At 37.7% G+C, this 18,663-nt stretch overlaps 1 protein-coding gene across 1 annotated transcript; it reads left to right on the forward strand.

Annotated features, from left to right (window-relative positions):
• Positions 1 to 1,055: 1,055 nt before the first annotated feature.
• On the forward strand, positions 1,056 to 17,978 carry LOC104542754 (transmembrane protein 131-like; the record flags this gene model as incomplete). Its single annotated transcript, XM_010187165.1, has 4 exons — positions 1,056 to 1,096; positions 7,005 to 7,073; positions 16,771 to 16,894; positions 17,862 to 17,978. Coding segments are annotated over 4 exons (351 nt in total), but the record flags the coding sequence as incomplete, so codon positions are not given.
• Positions 17,979 to 18,663: the final 685 nt, after the last annotated feature.

Raw genomic sequence — 18,663 nt, forward strand, 5'->3', positions numbered from 1 at the left:
ATATTTTTTTAAAAAATAATTTTAAAAGATTGTTTTTTAATTAAGAAAAATACTTTTATCTTAGGAAGAAGAAGAAAGTGTAATTCATAGCCGAAATAAAATCGGTAAAGTGCCAAGCCAAGGGACTTGATTTTAGTTCTGAAATGAGATATGAAAAATTCACATTCCCCTCGCAAACAAGTGACATCCTCATACTAGAGGTGAATTGTGTCAGATGAGCCAAGGTAAACCATAGACTTCATCAGACCTGTAAACTTTCTTCCTGCTCCCAGAAGACAAGTATTCATCGTGGCCATTAAATGACTTTAAGAGAACTAAAGCCCTCAATTTGATCCCCACGTCCTATGGGAAGACAGAAGTTTTTAAAGTTGGGCAAGTTTTAATGTTTCCTGTACCAGGAGGATGTTCTCTATGCAGCCTTCTAAACCAGTTCTGGTTTCTTGGACAAGGGCAAACTACTTGGGATTTCCTAGACAACTGAACCCGCTTGTTTTCAGGTAATTAACTGTGATGTCCAGCAGAGCGGTAGTAAAGGTATGAATAATGGAGGCTGGAAGATCGTTAGCCAGGAAGGAGATGAAGTTTCCTAATCACATGGAGATTATAGTGTTCGTTGTTTTCTAGTTTGTTAAATTACACCGGTGAGATAATTGCTTGATTGTTATTTGGTTTATATGCTCTTCTTTGTCGTATGTTTCTTGATATCTCTGCTAGGTTTTTCTTTTACTCCCTACAATGTTTTAATTTCCTGAACTTTTTTCATCCTCTGAATTTTTCAGTTGTTAAGTTGGTGCTTGTCTTACAGTTTGTAGGAGTTCCTACCGCTGTAAGTGACTGCAGTTCTTGTCCAGGGCGTCTTTCAGTAGAGGCTTAATCTCTTTAAGTAATTAATTGGAAAAAGCAAAACTGCATTTTCTGCTCCAGATCAGAACTTCTCCTTTTGTCTTGCAAGAGCTGATCTACTACTGTCTTACAGTTGGGGTTTTTTTCCCCCCTGCAGGAAGTATAATGCTGTCAGTGTCTTAAACTTAAAATGATTTTTTTTTCTTTTACAGACTGAGACAACTATAGGCCTCAGTTCATATCAACAGAAAAGGTAAGCATGATTTTCCTAGAAGTTTAATACAGCCATCCTATTGCGAGATTTATTGTATTTTTCATAAGAATAATAAAGCTTTGTTGTAAACAAGATCAAATACAGATCAGGTAATTTTTCAATCATTTGTCTCATACAAAGGAAATTGAAACTAAGAGGTAAAACGATTTTTAATATTGGACAACTAAATCGCTTCACATTTAGTCTAAGAAGTGGAAGAATTCTTTAATTCACTTTCTAATGAATTTACACGGAGTAATTTGTGTAAATAAAGATGGGGTAAAGTGAGACTCTGATTGCATACATATTTTATTTTAATCATTTTACTGAAGGTTTATTGAGAAAGGAGTGGCTTTGTTTACCTGCTTGTGTCCTTTTGAAGAAAAACTTTATTGATGCTACTTTCAATAGATTCTTCCTTGCCCATTCATCCTGTTGTCCCATCTGGAGTTACTTGAATTTAATTTTCCTGATTGCTGTAATCATACAAATCATAACATCCTGGTCAAGATAAAATATAGTTTTTTGAAGATCAAATGAAAAAGTATGCACTTTAACTAATTTGTTTATTAGGGATTTTCCCCATTTTGCTATCTTAAAACTGCTTATGGGAAGCCCTGGGCTCATTACCCTGAAGTGGACTTGGCAGTACACAGGAGTACACAGCAGTAGAAGAATCTCTTGAATTTCATTATTGAGCTTCTCCTGTGTTTTGAAAAATAAAGAAGATCATTTCTAATGCTTCTGGAAGAACGCAATCAAAAAGAATAGGTTTCAGAGCAGTATAATTAATATTAAATTCAAAAACTTCTATTTTTGTAAGCCAGGTTGCTTAAGCTAAGTAGTCATTGTGTTCTTCCCTGTCATGGTTTGTAACATTAAATCAACTGGACTTCTGATCATTCATAACTCCCAAACAACACGAGGGGTTGAAGGTGCTCATGCCCCAGTTGTTGTTCACCTGTCCTTCCTGCCAAGGATCCTCTCTCCTGTGACCAAGGCGGCGAATATGTGAGCCCATGGCTCAGCTGTTGCAGTTCATGGTCCAGTGGCTTTTTTTTACTCTGTTATGCCGTGGGTATTTGTTGTGTTCTTCCACGAGCTGTTAGGGGATTGCAAAATGGTAGGGGATGCAGCTGGAGACAGGAACTTTAACAGCTGTAGCTATGTGCTGCAGTATGGCAGCCAGATTGCAGGTATGAAAACAGGAATTTAGGAATGACAGTTGGACTTCTCAGAACCGTGATTAGTGTATTTTATGTCTTGCATAGAGTCAGACGTTATGGAGGTTGTTTAAATGGAATAGTATCTTGTTTAAATCATTGAGTCTCAATGGCAAAAAAAAAAAAGATGCCTTTATTGGGACCTAGGGATTATGTGCAATTTTTTTGTCTCCCAGAAAACAACTGAATTGATGTTCTTTGTGAATGAGACTGGGGCCATGGATTAGATATGATTCCAGGATTTTTTTCTTTTCATTTATCTTCTAAGAAAATCACTTTCTGCATTTGAAATGTCAGTGTTCTAGAGTGTGTTCTAATAAAATGCTGGTATACAGATTTGAAAAATCTCCAGGTTTGCCAGGAGAAACTTTCTGTTGTGCTTAAGAGTGATGGCCTAGTTGGGGTTCAATCACAATGTGATAAAGATTTGCATCACAAACTCTTTGATGCCATACTACAATGTAAATACCCAATTTGCTGTCTTTCTGTTTCTCTGTTGTTACTGGTTTTACATGGATCTACCTTTCAAGTATTTGAAAGTGATTTTTTTTCAATGGTGTTGCTAAAAAATCTGTTTCTGATCCATGTGCTTAAATTCTCTAGATGACTTGTCTTTCATCACTCTTATTAATGTTTGTAGTATCTCCTTCTTGGTGCAGCTTGCGGATATCTCTTCCCTATCTAGAGAGTTTCTTCAGTTCTTTGATCTGCTTGTTAACACTAATTGGAAGGAGGAAAATGAACTGGCCATTTAATTCATTTTGTTCTTGCCTGTGGTCAGGTTACACTGCGTCTATTCAGGCTTCTCCCTGCTTTTTCCCCACCTAACCCCCCCAGGAAGTGTTAGCTTTGAAGTTTAACGTCTGATAATATAAGTATGTTTTCCTGATAGAGGGTTCATGTTGGCATAACTGAGGCAACCACTGGCTGGGTGCAGTTTATGAGAAATATTTGCTGCTGATCTTTTTGTTCATCTGCACTTATGGCAGTGGCTATTACCAGATACCTGAGTGGACAAATGTTTTGTGGGAATTCACATTCTCACTGAGGCTGTTTAATACTCGTATTTCTAAAATAATTTTAACTATAAACATTTAAATACTTTGATATATGCAGCTCAGCCTTATTTTTAAATATTAACAAGCCACGGATGCACTCAGGGAAATATGATTGGTTACTTACTTTTTTTAGCCAAAAATATTCTGTCTTTGAGATAGCTCTTTCAAGGATGTTCTCGCACAAAAAGTACCCACTGTGAGGTATTTGCCTATTTGTCATTTTAAAAATTCATGTAGTTATTTTTTAATACACTTTCATTTTATTTTGTGATAATAGAAATAACAAAGTAGTGACTTTCTAAGATTTTTGTGCTGCTAAATAAAATCAAGAGATCACTTGCTATTTGATGGTTTAATGCTGTTGTCTTTATTTCTTGACAATTTATGGCACAAGAGAGGAAATAAACCCTTTAAACAACTGTAAAGTAATGTGGGAAAAAAACATGTAGAGTAATGCTTAGATCTGAATTTTCCACAGTAGCAATTAAAGATGGTACAGATAAAATTCCACAGAGCACAGCCCTCCTCCAGAAATCCCAGAACTGCTAGAAAGGTAAAGTGAGGATACAGAGAAACAGTTACTGCGTAGTTTTGTAGAAACCTTTAAATACTATATTTGACAAGCATTTTTTTTCTTCATCTCCAAATGCAGAGATGTGCACAGATTAAGATTGTGAGTGCCTAGTACTCTGTGAGGAGCAGCAGAACATTACAGAGGTGCTGCAGAATGTCCTTAGGCAGAAGAAAATTGTGTAATTGTGTCAGCCCAGATGGACATCCATAGCATCTACAGTCTTTCCGGGCAGTGATATTTTGACCTGCATCTGTGGCTAACCTTACTGAGACGTCAAGTGGCACTTCAGTGAATTGCATCTGGTAGTAGATTGCTTCTGGGTAGTAGCGGTAGGATAGTTATTTTAGTAGTTGAGGTAAATGCCCTCTCACTTGGGTGACGGAGTGAATGGTACGGTGAGGCTAATGATTGTGTCAGGAACAGCGCTTGGTTCACTCTTAAGTCTTATTTTTAAATCAAAATTCTTGCAGAAGGGAAAAGTGTTGAGACTGCATTAAATCACTGCCAGGAACTATTCATTCCTGAAACTTCATAGCTTCAGATGACTCCTGGCCAATTTTTGGTCTGCTGGAGCTTGCTGGCAGATGTCAGTAGTCCTCTCTCATTCATCTGGATCTTTTCATGTTGTTCTTCTTGACTTTGAAGGTTGGAAAACTTGGAAGGGTAGGGAAAAATTCTGAAATAAGACTGGGAGCCTTAGCTCTGCATGCATACAATAGTAATTAACTCAAATATCATTATGCTCTAAAGTTGCCCTACCCATGGGTGTATCCAGCCTTCAGTGAGCAAGTGCCCAGCAGAGCAGACATTATCATAATTTTGGAAGTCTGCTGCAAGTTGACTCATGTTGGGCCTTTCAGTGCACAAAGTTTGGGAATTCCCATATTGCCTGTTCCCATTTGAATCTCCTTACAGTTGTTACTTTTATTATAATAGTTCATAATTCATCATTAATTATGATGTAGCTGCCTTTACCAAACCTTAGCTATTTAAAAATTCTGTGTTATCTAAATGGCTATCCAGGATTATATAGCTATGTGGTCTGAGAAAATGTTGCTTAAAGTTTTCATGTATGTGGACAATTGTGCATGTCTTCGTTGTTCAAGTAGGTCAAGCTACTCTTGACTGTATTTTCAATGCATTTGAAATAAACATCTTCACTATCACTTCTGTAAATACTGTAATTATTTCTGATAACTTTTGCATAAAAGGAATTGATACGTCCTTTTACCAGTAATTACCAATAAAAAAAGAGGTGCTGGATTACAGTGCAGAGTTTTGAACTTGGAAGAAATCGACAGAGCTGTTTTAAAAATCGTTGTTGAAATTGACAGAACTATTTAAAACATCATTGTTTACAATGGAGGTACATGTGCTTGTTGTCCTTTGCAGTTTAATGTGCTCTAAATGTTTGTTAAAATTGGGCCATAAACTTTGAAAAGTGAGATGATCACCTTCAAGACTTATTATCAACTTGTTTTATCCTTTAAAAATATCATTGTTGATACTATTTTCCAACTTTATTCTCTTCTGTCAAGCGTATCTGTAAACTTCATTTTACTGAGCACTTGTTCCACAAGGTTTGATTTTAGCCTGAGAAGGTTAAATAAACCCAAGCGTTCTTTTATTCAACAACTGAAATGAGTCACAGCAGCACTTAATAGTACCAGGAATTTTAGTTTTCTGTAGATCTGAATGCAATTCTTCCTGTTAGTGTGTTACACCTTCACTTCTGTGACCCATATATACATCGAGGTATACACATGCATGTGCACGCACACACAGGTGCATGTGTAAGTATACACAAAAGCTGACTGTACTGTGCCTACTCTTGTTCCAATAATGTTTTACTTTCATTAAGTGGATAAAGCTGTTTTTAACATGTGCCTGTCTGAGAGCATCTTCTATCCCCTGACTTCTCCCTCTGCTGAGACAGACCTGTGTGGTTCTGCTGCCCTGGCTGGGTTTGTGGAGCAGCTTTGCTTACCCAGGAGACACAGCTGCAGCTCTGTCTTTGGGTGTCTTGAATTGTTTGATAGAAAGTCAGAAAACAAGAATCTAAAATAAGAGTGCTATTTTAATATTAGTCATAAAAGTATTTAAAGAAAAAAGAAAGCCAATGGTCTTGACCCATTTCAGAGACGTTGACCTGGAGCCATTCTTTAGCCTTTCTTGTTTGTTTCTTTTAATTTATTGTCTCCGGGTTTTATGTTTTATTGTATTAATATGGTTTTTTACTCAGCCAAAAATAAAGTGTTACGGAATGGAGTGGGGTCACAATCACATCATTATGAATAAGAAAATGCTTCAGTTAATGAAGCTGTTTTGTATTTTTTCTTGTAACTTATGCTATGGGTTATTGGTTGTGCTCTGTATAACTGTACTAGTAAAATAAGCAGTAGTAGGTAATGCTTCCAGATACCTTGTGGTCTTCACTGCTGCATTGTTTGAGTGGAATTTAAGATATAGTCTTCATCTGCTAGTGTTGTCCTAAGGGGTTCCCAGCAGGAGGTTAGTATAGGCAAAGCTAAGGAATGTCTGTAAAGCGGAGCTGCTGTCTTCTGGAGACTGAGTTTTTAACAGTATAGGCGTGGGCTGGTTTCTCTTGTGTGGCCTCAGTACCATCAAATGGATCCAAGATTGTGTCTTAGTACAGATGTAGCTAGAGATACTCCTGATGTTTATGTAAATGACTTACGCATTGAAGATGATGTTTGGATATCTCTATGTAAGATGGTATAAGCCTATTTAGCTTACTGTTTACTGTTTAGCCATCACTATATAGAGGAAAACTAACACTTCCATTATGTCCTTTTGCAAGATGTGTACTCTTGCATAATCTTTCTTGGAGACACCACATAATCATGTATGTGGCTGGTAAAATTACAGTATTCTGGCTGGACAAGTTTGTCAGGCTGTTTCTTGTTTTGAATTAGTTACTATATTATTAATATTAATGAACATTTTTCTAAGAGAGGGCAAATTAAGATGGAAAGGGAGCAAAAATGTATCATTTAAGAATATCTTTTACAGCATTTTAATTTTTCTTGCAGTGTATCCTTGTATCGGGGAAATTGCCGACCTCTCCGGTTTGAGCCACCAATGCTGGATTTCCATGAACAGTAAGTTGGAAAGTCTTTTGATCTGTTTAGTTAGACAAATAGGAAAAAAAAATCTCAAGAGCCTTTAAAATTGATGGAAAAGGTTGTATACATAAATTGCATTGATAGATTGTCCGTAAGTGTAGTTGCCCTATGTGGTCCAGAAAGCTGGTGTACTCAGTCTTAAACATCATGTAGCAGCCTATCAGCTGCCGTCGTTTTGGTAGTGTAGGTACTTGTACGTACGTAACCCGTGTCAGAGAGCATCTAGTCTCGCATGTCTATTTTGCGATTGCTTTGGCAGCAAAAAAACTTTGGCAATGAATCTGCAGTTATTAGAACAGTAACGCAGAGCTGTGAAAATGCAGCCTCAAGGAGAACACACAGCCTCCAGGAACCTATCTCTGTGCTCCACCTTGCAGCTGGTTGCTGTTTCGATTCTCAGTGGCTGATGTAATGGTTTACAGCAAATTTATCTGCGGCTTCTCTAAAGATAAAACAAAGGGAGGAGGGTGGAAATTTAACAGTTTGAACAATGTACATGTTTATAATCAGCTCCTCTGAGAACTACTGCCATCTTAACTTATCTTACCAGTAACTGATTGCTCTGTGTAGGTAGCTACAGTCAAAATCAGTTCTGGAGTTGGTGTGTGGGGATGCAGCCTCTGTACACGATGTACTTTGACACGATGTAAACTGCAGCGAGGATGTTTGAAACGTTTTGTTAACAGTTCAACCTGAAAGAAAGAAGGAAAACAGCGCGGGTGTGCCTTAGCTCAGTATTGCTTCCCCCATCCTCAGCCAGCACTGCTGCTGGATGAAAGGCTGCTCTATTTATGGATAAGCCATGGATTATTGACAAAAATGTAGTGCCCCTTGTCTGTAGGAAAGACCACTGTACAGTGTGGTGGCTACAGAGATGCACAGGAAGCTCTTGTGTATTGACACGGTGTATGCTGCTTCTCTGAAAGAAGAGAGGCTGTAACTGGATATTGTGTGTACACAGAGTAGTTTTCCAGAAATAACCTTTATACAAAAAACGGAAGCATGCAACTAAATAGCAGAGCTATATGAAAATGCCTCATTTTGCAGAATCTACTTGTGCTCATTCTAACAAAAGGGTAACTTTTACTTCTGAGTAAAGACATCATAATTCACTCTGGCTTCTCTTCCTTGTTCCTTCAAAATTTCAGAATCTCTAGCTTTTGATGTTGTGTGGTTTTGTTTTTTGTAATGTCAGTAACTGGTCCTAGGTAAGTGGATACTGAGCTTCTAAACTGAATAGTAAAATACCTAGTGGCACCCCTGCTGTAACAAAATTAGGTTATAGTTAACAAATTATACTTGTGAGTGCAGTACAAACTCAAACTTGTAGAGCAGTTTATTAGAGCTCTTTTTTGGAGTTACTGTAAACTCACTGATTTGGTTTTAAGTGATTTTTCTTAAATTACAGAATTTGACATTTGAAATGTATTTTATACGCCTTTCTCTAATATGAATAAAGTGTTTTGTTGATGTACTCTGAAATATCTTGCTTTTAAAGGTCATCTGTAGTTTGCACGCTTATCTGAAGAAAGCTGCATGTGCTTCTTTGCTTTGTGGATTTCCCAAAGATGCTTTTTATTCCCCCCCCCCTAAAATAGATCTCAGAAAAATATCATAAATACTTTAAGCTGTTCTTCATTATACTTTGGCTTTTTGCATAAGCTGTTCTTTTCAGTGCTGAAAGCAAGGAAGAAGCAGTGTAGATCCTAGTACAAAGTTAAAGTAGTGCAAATCTCTTACTAGGAAGGCCTCTGTACAGCAAATGCAGCATTGCACTGGGGGATCGCTGCCTTCTGTCAGTTAAAATAGGAAACTTGTGTGTTAAATCTTGATTCATTATGTGTTCTGTTTATTGCTTTTAATTTTCTAACTGTGTTATAATTAATTTATCTGTTGTAGTTTAAGTCATAATCTCAGGCAGAAATCATCTTCTGACTTATTAAAACTTCAGTTAAGATGTTAAAAAACAGTTCTAGAAAAGGTTTGGATGTGGAACCCAAAGTTCAGTTTAAAGTCCTGTACTTAGGCATTTAAATAAAACTGAGAAATGCTGAGTAACTCAGCCTTATGGTGGGAACAAGGTGCAGGTGCCAAGCACCTTGGAAGTCAAATAATGCAGATTTAAGCTTTTGGTGGTTTTGCCTTTTAAAATAGACAGGACTTTCACATTCAAATTCTGGCTTTTCTTTCTTTGTTAATAGTGACTTTTAGGAAAGGCATAAAATGCTTATTTAGTTTCTGAATAACTACTGTAACCTAAATGGTGTCTTGTTAATAGGTAGCATGTAGCATTTGGTGTAGAGCAAGCTTGTTCAAAGTTCATGTTTACGCTGAGCTATCAACATGCATCATTCCCAGGCTAAAGAAAGTTGCAATATTTAATTTCAGTTGTAGCTAACCCATTCTTCCTGTGATGGTTTTTAGTCTGCTAAAAGCATTTTGGTTTAATCAGATGTTTCAGAAACATGCCAACTTGAGCAGGAGTAATATTTATTAAAAGTTATTTTGCCTAGGGATCTCCGAAAATCAAAATCAGTATTAAGTTGATAAATGGATTCTGTAGACAGACTTCCTGTATTCCACCTGGAGATGAGATTACAATGGCTTTATGCTTCTGTTTTATAACATTTGGGTTTTTTAAATGCTGTTTTAATATAAAATAAACAATACCATATTCTACCACTTTGAAGACAGTCCACGTAATCTTGCATTTATCAAATGAAATGTATGCTGTGTGTTAGGATATGCAAAGTTTTAGCTCACTTGAAGGTATCCCAAATGTTCTCTGTATGCATTAAGCCTCTGGGAATGGGGTGGAGCTGAGGCAGGTTCTCCCCTGTCACTGCTCCAGGGGACTGCTTGGAGTAAGTGGAATACTCATTTGATTATTTAATATGAAAGCCTCCTTCCTGTGTTTCTGAAGCAACACCAGTCTTACAAATTCTGCACCGTGTTGGATATTGGAAATTCAGGGCTTTGAAGAGAACAAACACCCAAAAAGCCTCCACCCAAAACCAACTCCACGACTCCTGACTTTAATCTTACCTGCCATCTGTTCCTTGTTATCTTTTAATCTGTCACTCTCCGCCATTGTTAAATGGGAATGGAATAATTGAGATTTTCTAACATGCAAACAGTAACCATAAAATTTGGGAGTTGGTTATTTTGGCAGTACAGCCATTACCTATATGGTTTTCTGTGTTTGAGACAAGTCCTCATATTAGAGCTCTTGCAGGTGGCCCATCTGGTTGAAGACTGAAGAATACTGTTGCAGGGTAGTTTATATTCCATTCTTGCACCTTCTTTATGGGAGAACTTGAATCTTCATAGATCTTCACACACAGAATCACAGAATCGCTCGGTTGGAAAAGACCTCTGAGATCATCATGTCCAACCGCTCCTGTCTACCCCCTAAACCATAACCTTAAGTACCTCGTCTACCCGCTCTTTAAATACATCCAGGGATGGTGACTCCACCACCTCCCTGGGCAGCCTGTTCCAGCCTCTGACAACCCTCTCAGTAAAGAACTTCTTCCTTATCTCTAACCTGAACCTCCTTTGGCACAGCTTGGTGCCATTTCCCCTTGTTCTATCCTCCATCACCTGGGAGAAGAGACCAGCACCCACCTCTCTACAACCTCCCCTTAGGTAGTTGTAGGTGGTGATGAGGTCTTCCCTCAGCCTTCTCTTCTCCAGGCTAAACAACCCCAGTTCCCTCAGCCGCTCCTCATAAGGCTTGTTCTCCAGACCCCTCCCCATCCTTGTGGCTCTTCTCTGAACACGTTTCCAAATCTCAACATCCTTCTTATAGTGAGGGGCCCAGAACTGAACACAGTACTTGAGGTGCGACCTCACCAGTGCCAAGATCTTGGTACATTGCCATCATCTATGTTAATTCCACTCTGACTATATCAAAAGTAAAGTTTGTAAGTTCTTCATAATTAAATTTTTGGTAGAAGTAACTTTTGGTAATAAAGCACTTGGGTACTGAGTATTTTAGGGTACTAAAACTATATAAGCTAGAACTGCTTAACATCAAAATTTTAAAATGGAAAATTATTTTAAAGATTAAGTTGACATCTTAACCCCTGCTTCATAGAAATTATTGGTAAGGTAAGAAAGGATACTTCTAGCAAATATATTAGTTTAACCCTTGATCATTTTATGATTCTGTGGTGAATGGAGGTTCTTGCTTCAGTCAATTTGAGCAAGGTTGCGTTCCCTAGACTAAGTTTTCTCTGTCTTAGGTCAGTATTCTGAAAATCCCTGTTTCAGTTTTCTCTTGATAAACAATCTCACTTTGCATTTCCTTTGAATTGTTACCTTAGGGGAGTTTTGTAAACTCTAGTATTTGGCAGGATAGTCTATGAAAACTTGAGCTGGCCTTGAAAGCAGTTGCTTAGTAATGTTCAAATATGTGAGACCTTCTTGCAGGTCTTGGGCCCGTATATTATTTGAAGTAACATAAGAGGATGGGAAGTTTAGCAAATTGGTCTGTTTTCTTCAAGAGCTCTAATCTCTTAACAGTAACTAGTGGAAGATATTAACAACTAGAGAGTTTTCCAAATCGCTAGGTTTTTTTACATTTTAAACAAGTACAGATGGTGAAAGGACCTATGTTAAGTACCTATAAAGTTTACACAGTACATTTGATACACTTCTAGTCTGTCAGAGTTTGAGATTTTTGGAATTTGAAAAAAATGTTGCAAAAGGAAATTTTCATTTCCCTTGGACTTTAAGTGTAAGAAAGTGTTGACAGTAAATTAACATTTAGTCCAGATCTATTCCGATTTTGTTTGCCTATCATGCTAGACTGCAAAATGCTGTCAAACCAAATAGTAGTTTATTACACTCTTAAATTCATTCAAATCACAGTTGGTGACATGATTGGATAAGACTCTACTACTGGTGTTTTGTATATAGAGTTTTGCTAACTGTTTGGAAAATGTGTGATTTGTTGTATGGGACCTAAGTTAAGATTCCTAACATAAAATGAGGTATTTGCTTCATTTAGTACATTACATGGGCACTTTTTGTCCAGTGTAATATAAAAGAACTTTCTTGATTTGTTAAAAGCCAGTGAAATCTGGAAGCTCAGAAACAATTGTTCTATAGGCTGGTACATATACAAAAACAAAAACCATCTGGTTTGGTTTTTTTTCATTTTCTTTTCCGAGATTGAGATGGATTCGTATTCTTTAACTTATGTGCTTCAGTTACTCTAACTTCGGTTAAAGAAGCAACTAGCCTGTGTTTCGCTCAGCCAGCGATGCATACAATTTCATGTGTAACAGGAAGAATGCTGCAGTCACTAATTCTCTAGTCTTGTACATCGTGCAGGCTTCCTTCATGTAAGGAACCAGCATTTTCGTCAGAATGGGGTACCAAAGGCATTCCCTGCAGTCTGTAGACTGAGACCTTGTAAGACCCACTTGTTTCACTTCATTAAAAGTAGCTGGATACTTTACAAGTCAACATCCAACACTCTTCTTGTTGGAGCTCGCTATCTGTGATCTTCTGACTGGAGAACCATCTGCATTTGTTCAGGAAGTTCCCAAGCTGCACCTATGTGGAGGCTGGGAGAGTGTTCTGGGCCCTTGACTTCATGCTTTCCACATTATTATGTGTTTGCCTTCTAGGCATCTGCTGTTCACTCCTGTCTGACACAGGATACTGATTTAACCCACGTGAAACTTCCCATATGCTGTGAGACAAGTGGTCTTACAATTGTTACAGCAGTTGCCAAGAATGCTGAAAGAAAAACCTATATTTGTTAAACTCTCAAATTCATGAGGAATTTACCTGCATTGAATCTTGAATACTCAATTCATCTATAATTCACAGCATTCCAAAGTCTAAGTGGTAAGCATTTGATTGACTCCAGTTCTCTCTCCAGTCTCATTAGAAAGAATAGAAGGTGGTAGAGGAAGTATCTGCTGAATTTATATCCTGGGTTTTCAGTAATGGATTTTTATCAGTTTTCATAAGCGAGCATTTTACAGAGTTGTCTAAACTATATGCAGCAAGAAAAAATGTAATTACTCTTAAAAGAGGAGCATTTTGTCAAAACATTTTTGCTTCACAAGGACTAGTTAAATATTTTTGCAAGTGAAGTTTGAGCCAATAACTCCAGGACTCATCTCCTCAACTCTTTGCAGAAGCTGGTTTCCTTTGTTAAAAAAATCCACCTCTTGATCCCCGGAGCAGGAATACGCTTACAATACACTGCAGATGCTAACTCAGACTTTGGCAAGAGTTGAGTTGCAGCAGTAAAGAATGTGAACACAGACTTCTTTACCCATTTGAACAGGCATCTCGCCCTTGTTAATTGCTGTGTTCTCATCTAGGTTGTGGTATCTGTTTTTTATCAGTGTAGGTGAACCTATTTATGCAGGGACAAAAGATCAGGAGAAAAATCTTACATGCTTTGACAGTTCATGGGTGTGTGTCTGTACCAGCTTCTTGCAAGGAAAAGTTCTAGCTGTGACTGCTCCAGGAAATTCTGCTGCAGAATTTGGCAATCCGCAGCCTGGAGAACATCCCTTATGTGATTATTGCTTGAGATATATGTTCATTAAAGGTGTGTGGTACACACTGCTTCACCTGGATTTTACCATGTCTGACGGCAGTGAGAACAAGTGAGGTTTATCCTATTTCTGTAGATTTGGCAAGCGTCAAACTTAAAGAATATAAGGAAAGCTGTATCTGAGCAAAACATAATGCTTGGCACATTGTATCAAAATGAGAATGATCTACAGAATAATAAAAGAAAACATAAGCCTAGCAATAGAATTCCTTTTTAGTGACTTCTGCCTTTATCACCTACAATTATACAATGGTGGTTTAGTCTGGAATCTGAAGTTAGTGAACTGTGATGTCTGTCATGGCTTCTTCCCTAATAGTCGTGTTCATAGGCTTTAGTCTCTCAAATATACTGTTTTATATTCCCCCTCTTTTCAGAACTGGACAAGCGTGAAGGCCTTAAAAGATTCGTTAGTATTTGAAACATTTCCTGGTATAATGAGTTTTACTTCCAAACTACCTTTCTGACAGGAACAGGCTGGCACTTCAGTATTACCAGTTCTTTCAACAGAGTTTTCTTGGCTTTGTGATGTTTCAAACATTATGCATCACAAGAAGTGTCACTTAAGTCAACTCTTAAGTTCTCAGTACGCAACTGGTTCTCTGTGGAGACCACAGGTGACATGCTAGTCGTGTCATTTGCTCACATGTAGTACAGTGCTTAAAATCTACCTCATCTTTTCTCGCTTCCTGCTGTTGTGGTTGGTAGGAACTGTTCTGCTTGATTCTTGTCTTCAGCTCTTAACCCTCTCTTATGAAGACTGGTTGGAGTGCATTGTAATAGAGGAAGAGGATGGCTTCCCCTTCCTGGGGAGCTACTGAATGTGCTCTGGGGAGGAAAAGTATCCAGAAACTGCACTGTGGCAAGCAGAAGAGTTGCAACAAGGTGCTGGGAGCCTGTCTTCTGCTGAGGAGAGTGAGGAATTGCAGTGAGAACTAGGAAACAGACAGTGTTGGAAGAGAGGGACTATTTTATCTCTTTGTTTTGTTTTGGTTTGGGTTTTTTCAGTGTTGGTAGAATCAGAGAGTACTTGTTTAAGGCATGCCCACTTTCTCTAAACAACAAATTCACTGCAAAGTTGCTGACTTAGAAAAGCTTACTTATGCCATTCACAGTTACCAAGCAGATAAAATACTCAAGCCCATCTGCACTGATGGCAGTGAAGGAGTGTTTGAAGCAGCATGTTCAGAATTTGGAGGATGTTGGGAAACACCGTATCAGCAGACGCTTTTCTCAGTTGTGCTTTTGTGGGTGGGTTTTGTTTCATTTGGTTTGGGTTTGGTTTATTTGTTTGGGTTTTTTTTTTTTTTTGGTTGGGTTTATTTTGGTTTTTCCTTTCTCCTTCTCAGAGTATAGATATATCTCTGGTCTGATAAGCTTTTCACTAGCAAACAGAGCACAGGTGGATGGGGTTACTGTTTGAGTCCATTGAACAGCAACGTAGCAGTTACAGCAGTTAATGCAAAACATCACAGCTGATAAACCATTTCCCTTTCTAATATCCCCATGTGTACTGGTAACAGATATGAATTCTTTTATGTTATGGCTTAACCTGGGTGTTAAGTTTTGTACAGGTTTGAAAAGATGAGGAGAAAAATTGTAATCTTCGTTACTATTTAACTCAGAGAAGTCAAAATGAGATTTTTTGATAATGAAAGAAGGATTGAGAACAAGCGTTTTCTGAAATTAGGGGTACTCAGCAAGCAAAGCAAAGAGATTGACAGTAGTAGAGTGCAGATAGATTCTACTGTTAGTGATGATGCACTTCACTGAAGGTTAATAATTGTCTTTAAATTAATATCATGGTCTTTAACATCTGTTTAGCCCATGTTTCATAAGTGGGAGGTTCTGTCTGTTAACCGCAGTCACTTTGTAAATTGTGGTATAGTTTGATTATTGTCACTAAATGCTCCATTCAATGCAACCCTTAATTTACAGCAAACTTATGTTACTTTATCTCATGAGACACACCCTTCCCATCCCTCTGCCAAGTTGAAAAAGTTTGCAGTTACAATAGTGCTTATTAATTTGGCCTCTTAAAGTTAACTGAGGATGGCAGAACCACTGCCTCTAACTGGTCATTATCACTTCAGGTACTATGGGTAGTAATTCCTATCAGTACTTTTGCGGTCTTTGCAATGTTTGGAGCAGGTGACATGGGAAGGAGTGTGACATGGAACATGTGTAGGCTGAAAGTTAACTCTGAACTACTTTGAATTCCAAAATTTACGTTGCAACAAATTGTAATCTACATGCCTTACCAGTGCTTTAGTGCTGGTGCTTAACACCTGTGTATTAAAAGGCATGAAAAATATTCTGAAGAGATAGCAACGTCTGAAAAAGAACTGGTGAGACGGAAGCATTTATTGTCACGTCAGCTGTTGTAAGCAAAAAGGAAGAAGCCTAAAGCTTACGTGGGATAGATTGTTAGCGTGTCCTGTTGCTGAAAAAGTGTACTGCTGGTTAACGCTTTGACTTCTGTGTTTTAGACTTACTAAGTTCTAGAACTTATCTTAAGCATTTCTTAATTTTTTCATTAAGGTATAAATTCAAATAGAATATACAAATAAATAGTTGTTGCTACAAATGTCTGTGTACTTAATTCTGTAGAGCATATTATAAAATATATTATGAGAAAAATTCTGGGTTCTGAGTAAGACTGCTTCCAATCTATCAGGAAAAAAATTGTGCTTAGACTTTTTTCTAGGGTGTGTTCTATTTATTTTAAGTTGCTGTGTGCAGCCTTTCTTAAGATAATTATTTAGAGGTTCTAGCACAGGAATAGAAAACTTTGACTCTTTGATTCTGAAGGAAAAACCTGAAAAATAGAGTTTAATTTTGGATAGATGTCATTTTAGAGAATGACTCAGCCTTCAGGAAAACTAATCAATAAAATAATGGAAAAGTTGTTAAGGAAGTAACTCTTCAAGGTAGAATTTACATATGTTACTTGAAAAAACATTTAATGCAAAGTTCTGTTGTCAGTGTTCGTCACTATTATGTTCCTATCTGGTTTAATGGGACAAAGCCCAATGCTCTATTATTCAGAATTCTCACACTTTAAAAATATTCTCTTATCTGTTTCGACAGGCCAGTTGGAATGCCAAAAATGGAAAAAGTTTACCTACATAACCCTAGCTCAGAAGAAACAATTACATTAGTATCAATATCTGCTACAACATCACATTTTCATGCATCATTTTTTCAAAACAGGGTAAGTTATTCTTTCTTAAAATCAGCTTTTCCTTTCCCCTCCCCACCCCTAATAGGAGCATGATTTCCCTTCCTTCTTTAAATGTGCTACTTACTGCAATAATTACTTACCTTAAAGTGTTAAGGTACTGCAGTTATTGATCTTGTACCAGTTACCAAGCGAATTTGAACTGAGCACAGAAACGCACGCAAACCCTACTAGGAAAGAAGGAATGAAATAGTGCATAGAGTTCTGACAGCATGGGAAGTGGGTACTGTGACGGATTAACAGCAGATCTCCTTTGTTGCCGAAGTGACTATTAAGTGTATGTTGCCTTCGAGCACATACAGGAACAAGCTGTTCTGATAGTTTTTTGGACAGTTTTAAATCCAGTGAAGTGGTGTGAGTGTGAAGCAGTCACTCCAATGCACTTATAACTACTGCAGTCATGTTACAGGAACTTGCAGGCTCAAAAGCTGGTGTCATCAGGGTTAACTCTTAACCACTTGACTGTCAGAAATAGTCCTCTAGTTTCAGTTTTGTTTGCAGGGCTTATGGCTTAGCATGGGTCATATGAACTCTAAAACTTCAGAAATCTTGTCTATAAGCAGCCATTCTCACTTATGGAAGTCTTGTCGTAATTGCATTTTTCCAGTATTCAGTAAACGGTGTCAGTCCAAAATATTTCTGTGATAAGCTGAACTCCTTAAGTTCAGAATTCAACATAAAAAATTAAGTATGATCCTGCACTAGATAATAGTTGTAAAATATTGGTATTTTTATTATTTTGTTACACTTTTTATTTGTTTTAAACTTCTGCCCTTTTTTTTCCTTCCAAATCTGCAGTAGACTTTCTAATTTCAGTTTTTCATAAAGAGCACACAGAGATTTTCTGTAGCACAAAAACTGTTGTTCATATGCAGGGTGGAATGTATTCAATAAACAGTTTTGCTTACTCCTCTGCCTGCATGCTTTTATTTTTTTCCAGAAAATTCTTCCAGGAGGGAATACGTCGTTTGATGTCGTTTTCCTCGCAAGAGTAGTGGGAAATGTAGAGAACACTTTATTTATTAACACTTCTAATCATGGGGTATTTACCTATCAGGTAAGAGAATTAAATGGAGAAGACTCTTTCAGAAAAAGTTGTGAAGTGTGAATCAGCCAGAGCAGTAGCTATAATGGCATGGGATATTTGCACAGTAGTTTGGGTTGGTTGGTTGTCAGCCCAGTTGAAGAAGTTTCCATCCCTGCTGCTTGTTGTAACACAGAGGTATGCCATTGCAAATACCTGTAGGGCAGTGCTGTAAACCAGATCAATGAAATTATGTACAGTTTAAAATTCTCCCAACAACTTTTTAGCATGTGTTATTTTAGTGGCTTGTTGCGGTGATCCAGCTCATTCTTCAGCTGTGTACTCATCTGATCCAGTGACAAGACAATGTTACTCATTAAGCTGGCAAAAAATTACTCACTTGTGATTCAGAAAGATAAACCATACGGATGAGAGAATCTGAAAAGTGATAGAAATCCTCTTGTTGAAAGAATATGACTCTTACCATGGTGATGTTTTGAAAACAACAAAAACATTTCCCATATGGATAGGGTGCTCCATAATGGATTGATTAAATGATATTTTTCACAGAATCACAGAATGGTTTCAGTTGGAAAGGACCTTAAAGATCGTCTGGTCCAACCCCCCTGCCATGGGCAGGGACACCTCCCACCAGACCAGGTTGCTCAAAGCCCTGTCCCTGTCCCTGTCCAGGGAGGGGACATCCACAACTTCCCTG

This window comes from Mesitornis unicolor, unplaced genomic scaffold (genome assembly GCF_000695765.1).
Source record: "Mesitornis unicolor isolate BGI_N332 unplaced genomic scaffold, ASM69576v1 scaffold51426, whole genome shotgun sequence".
NCBI classification, from domain to species: domain Eukaryota; kingdom Metazoa; phylum Chordata; class Aves; order Mesitornithiformes; family Mesitornithidae; genus Mesitornis; species Mesitornis unicolor.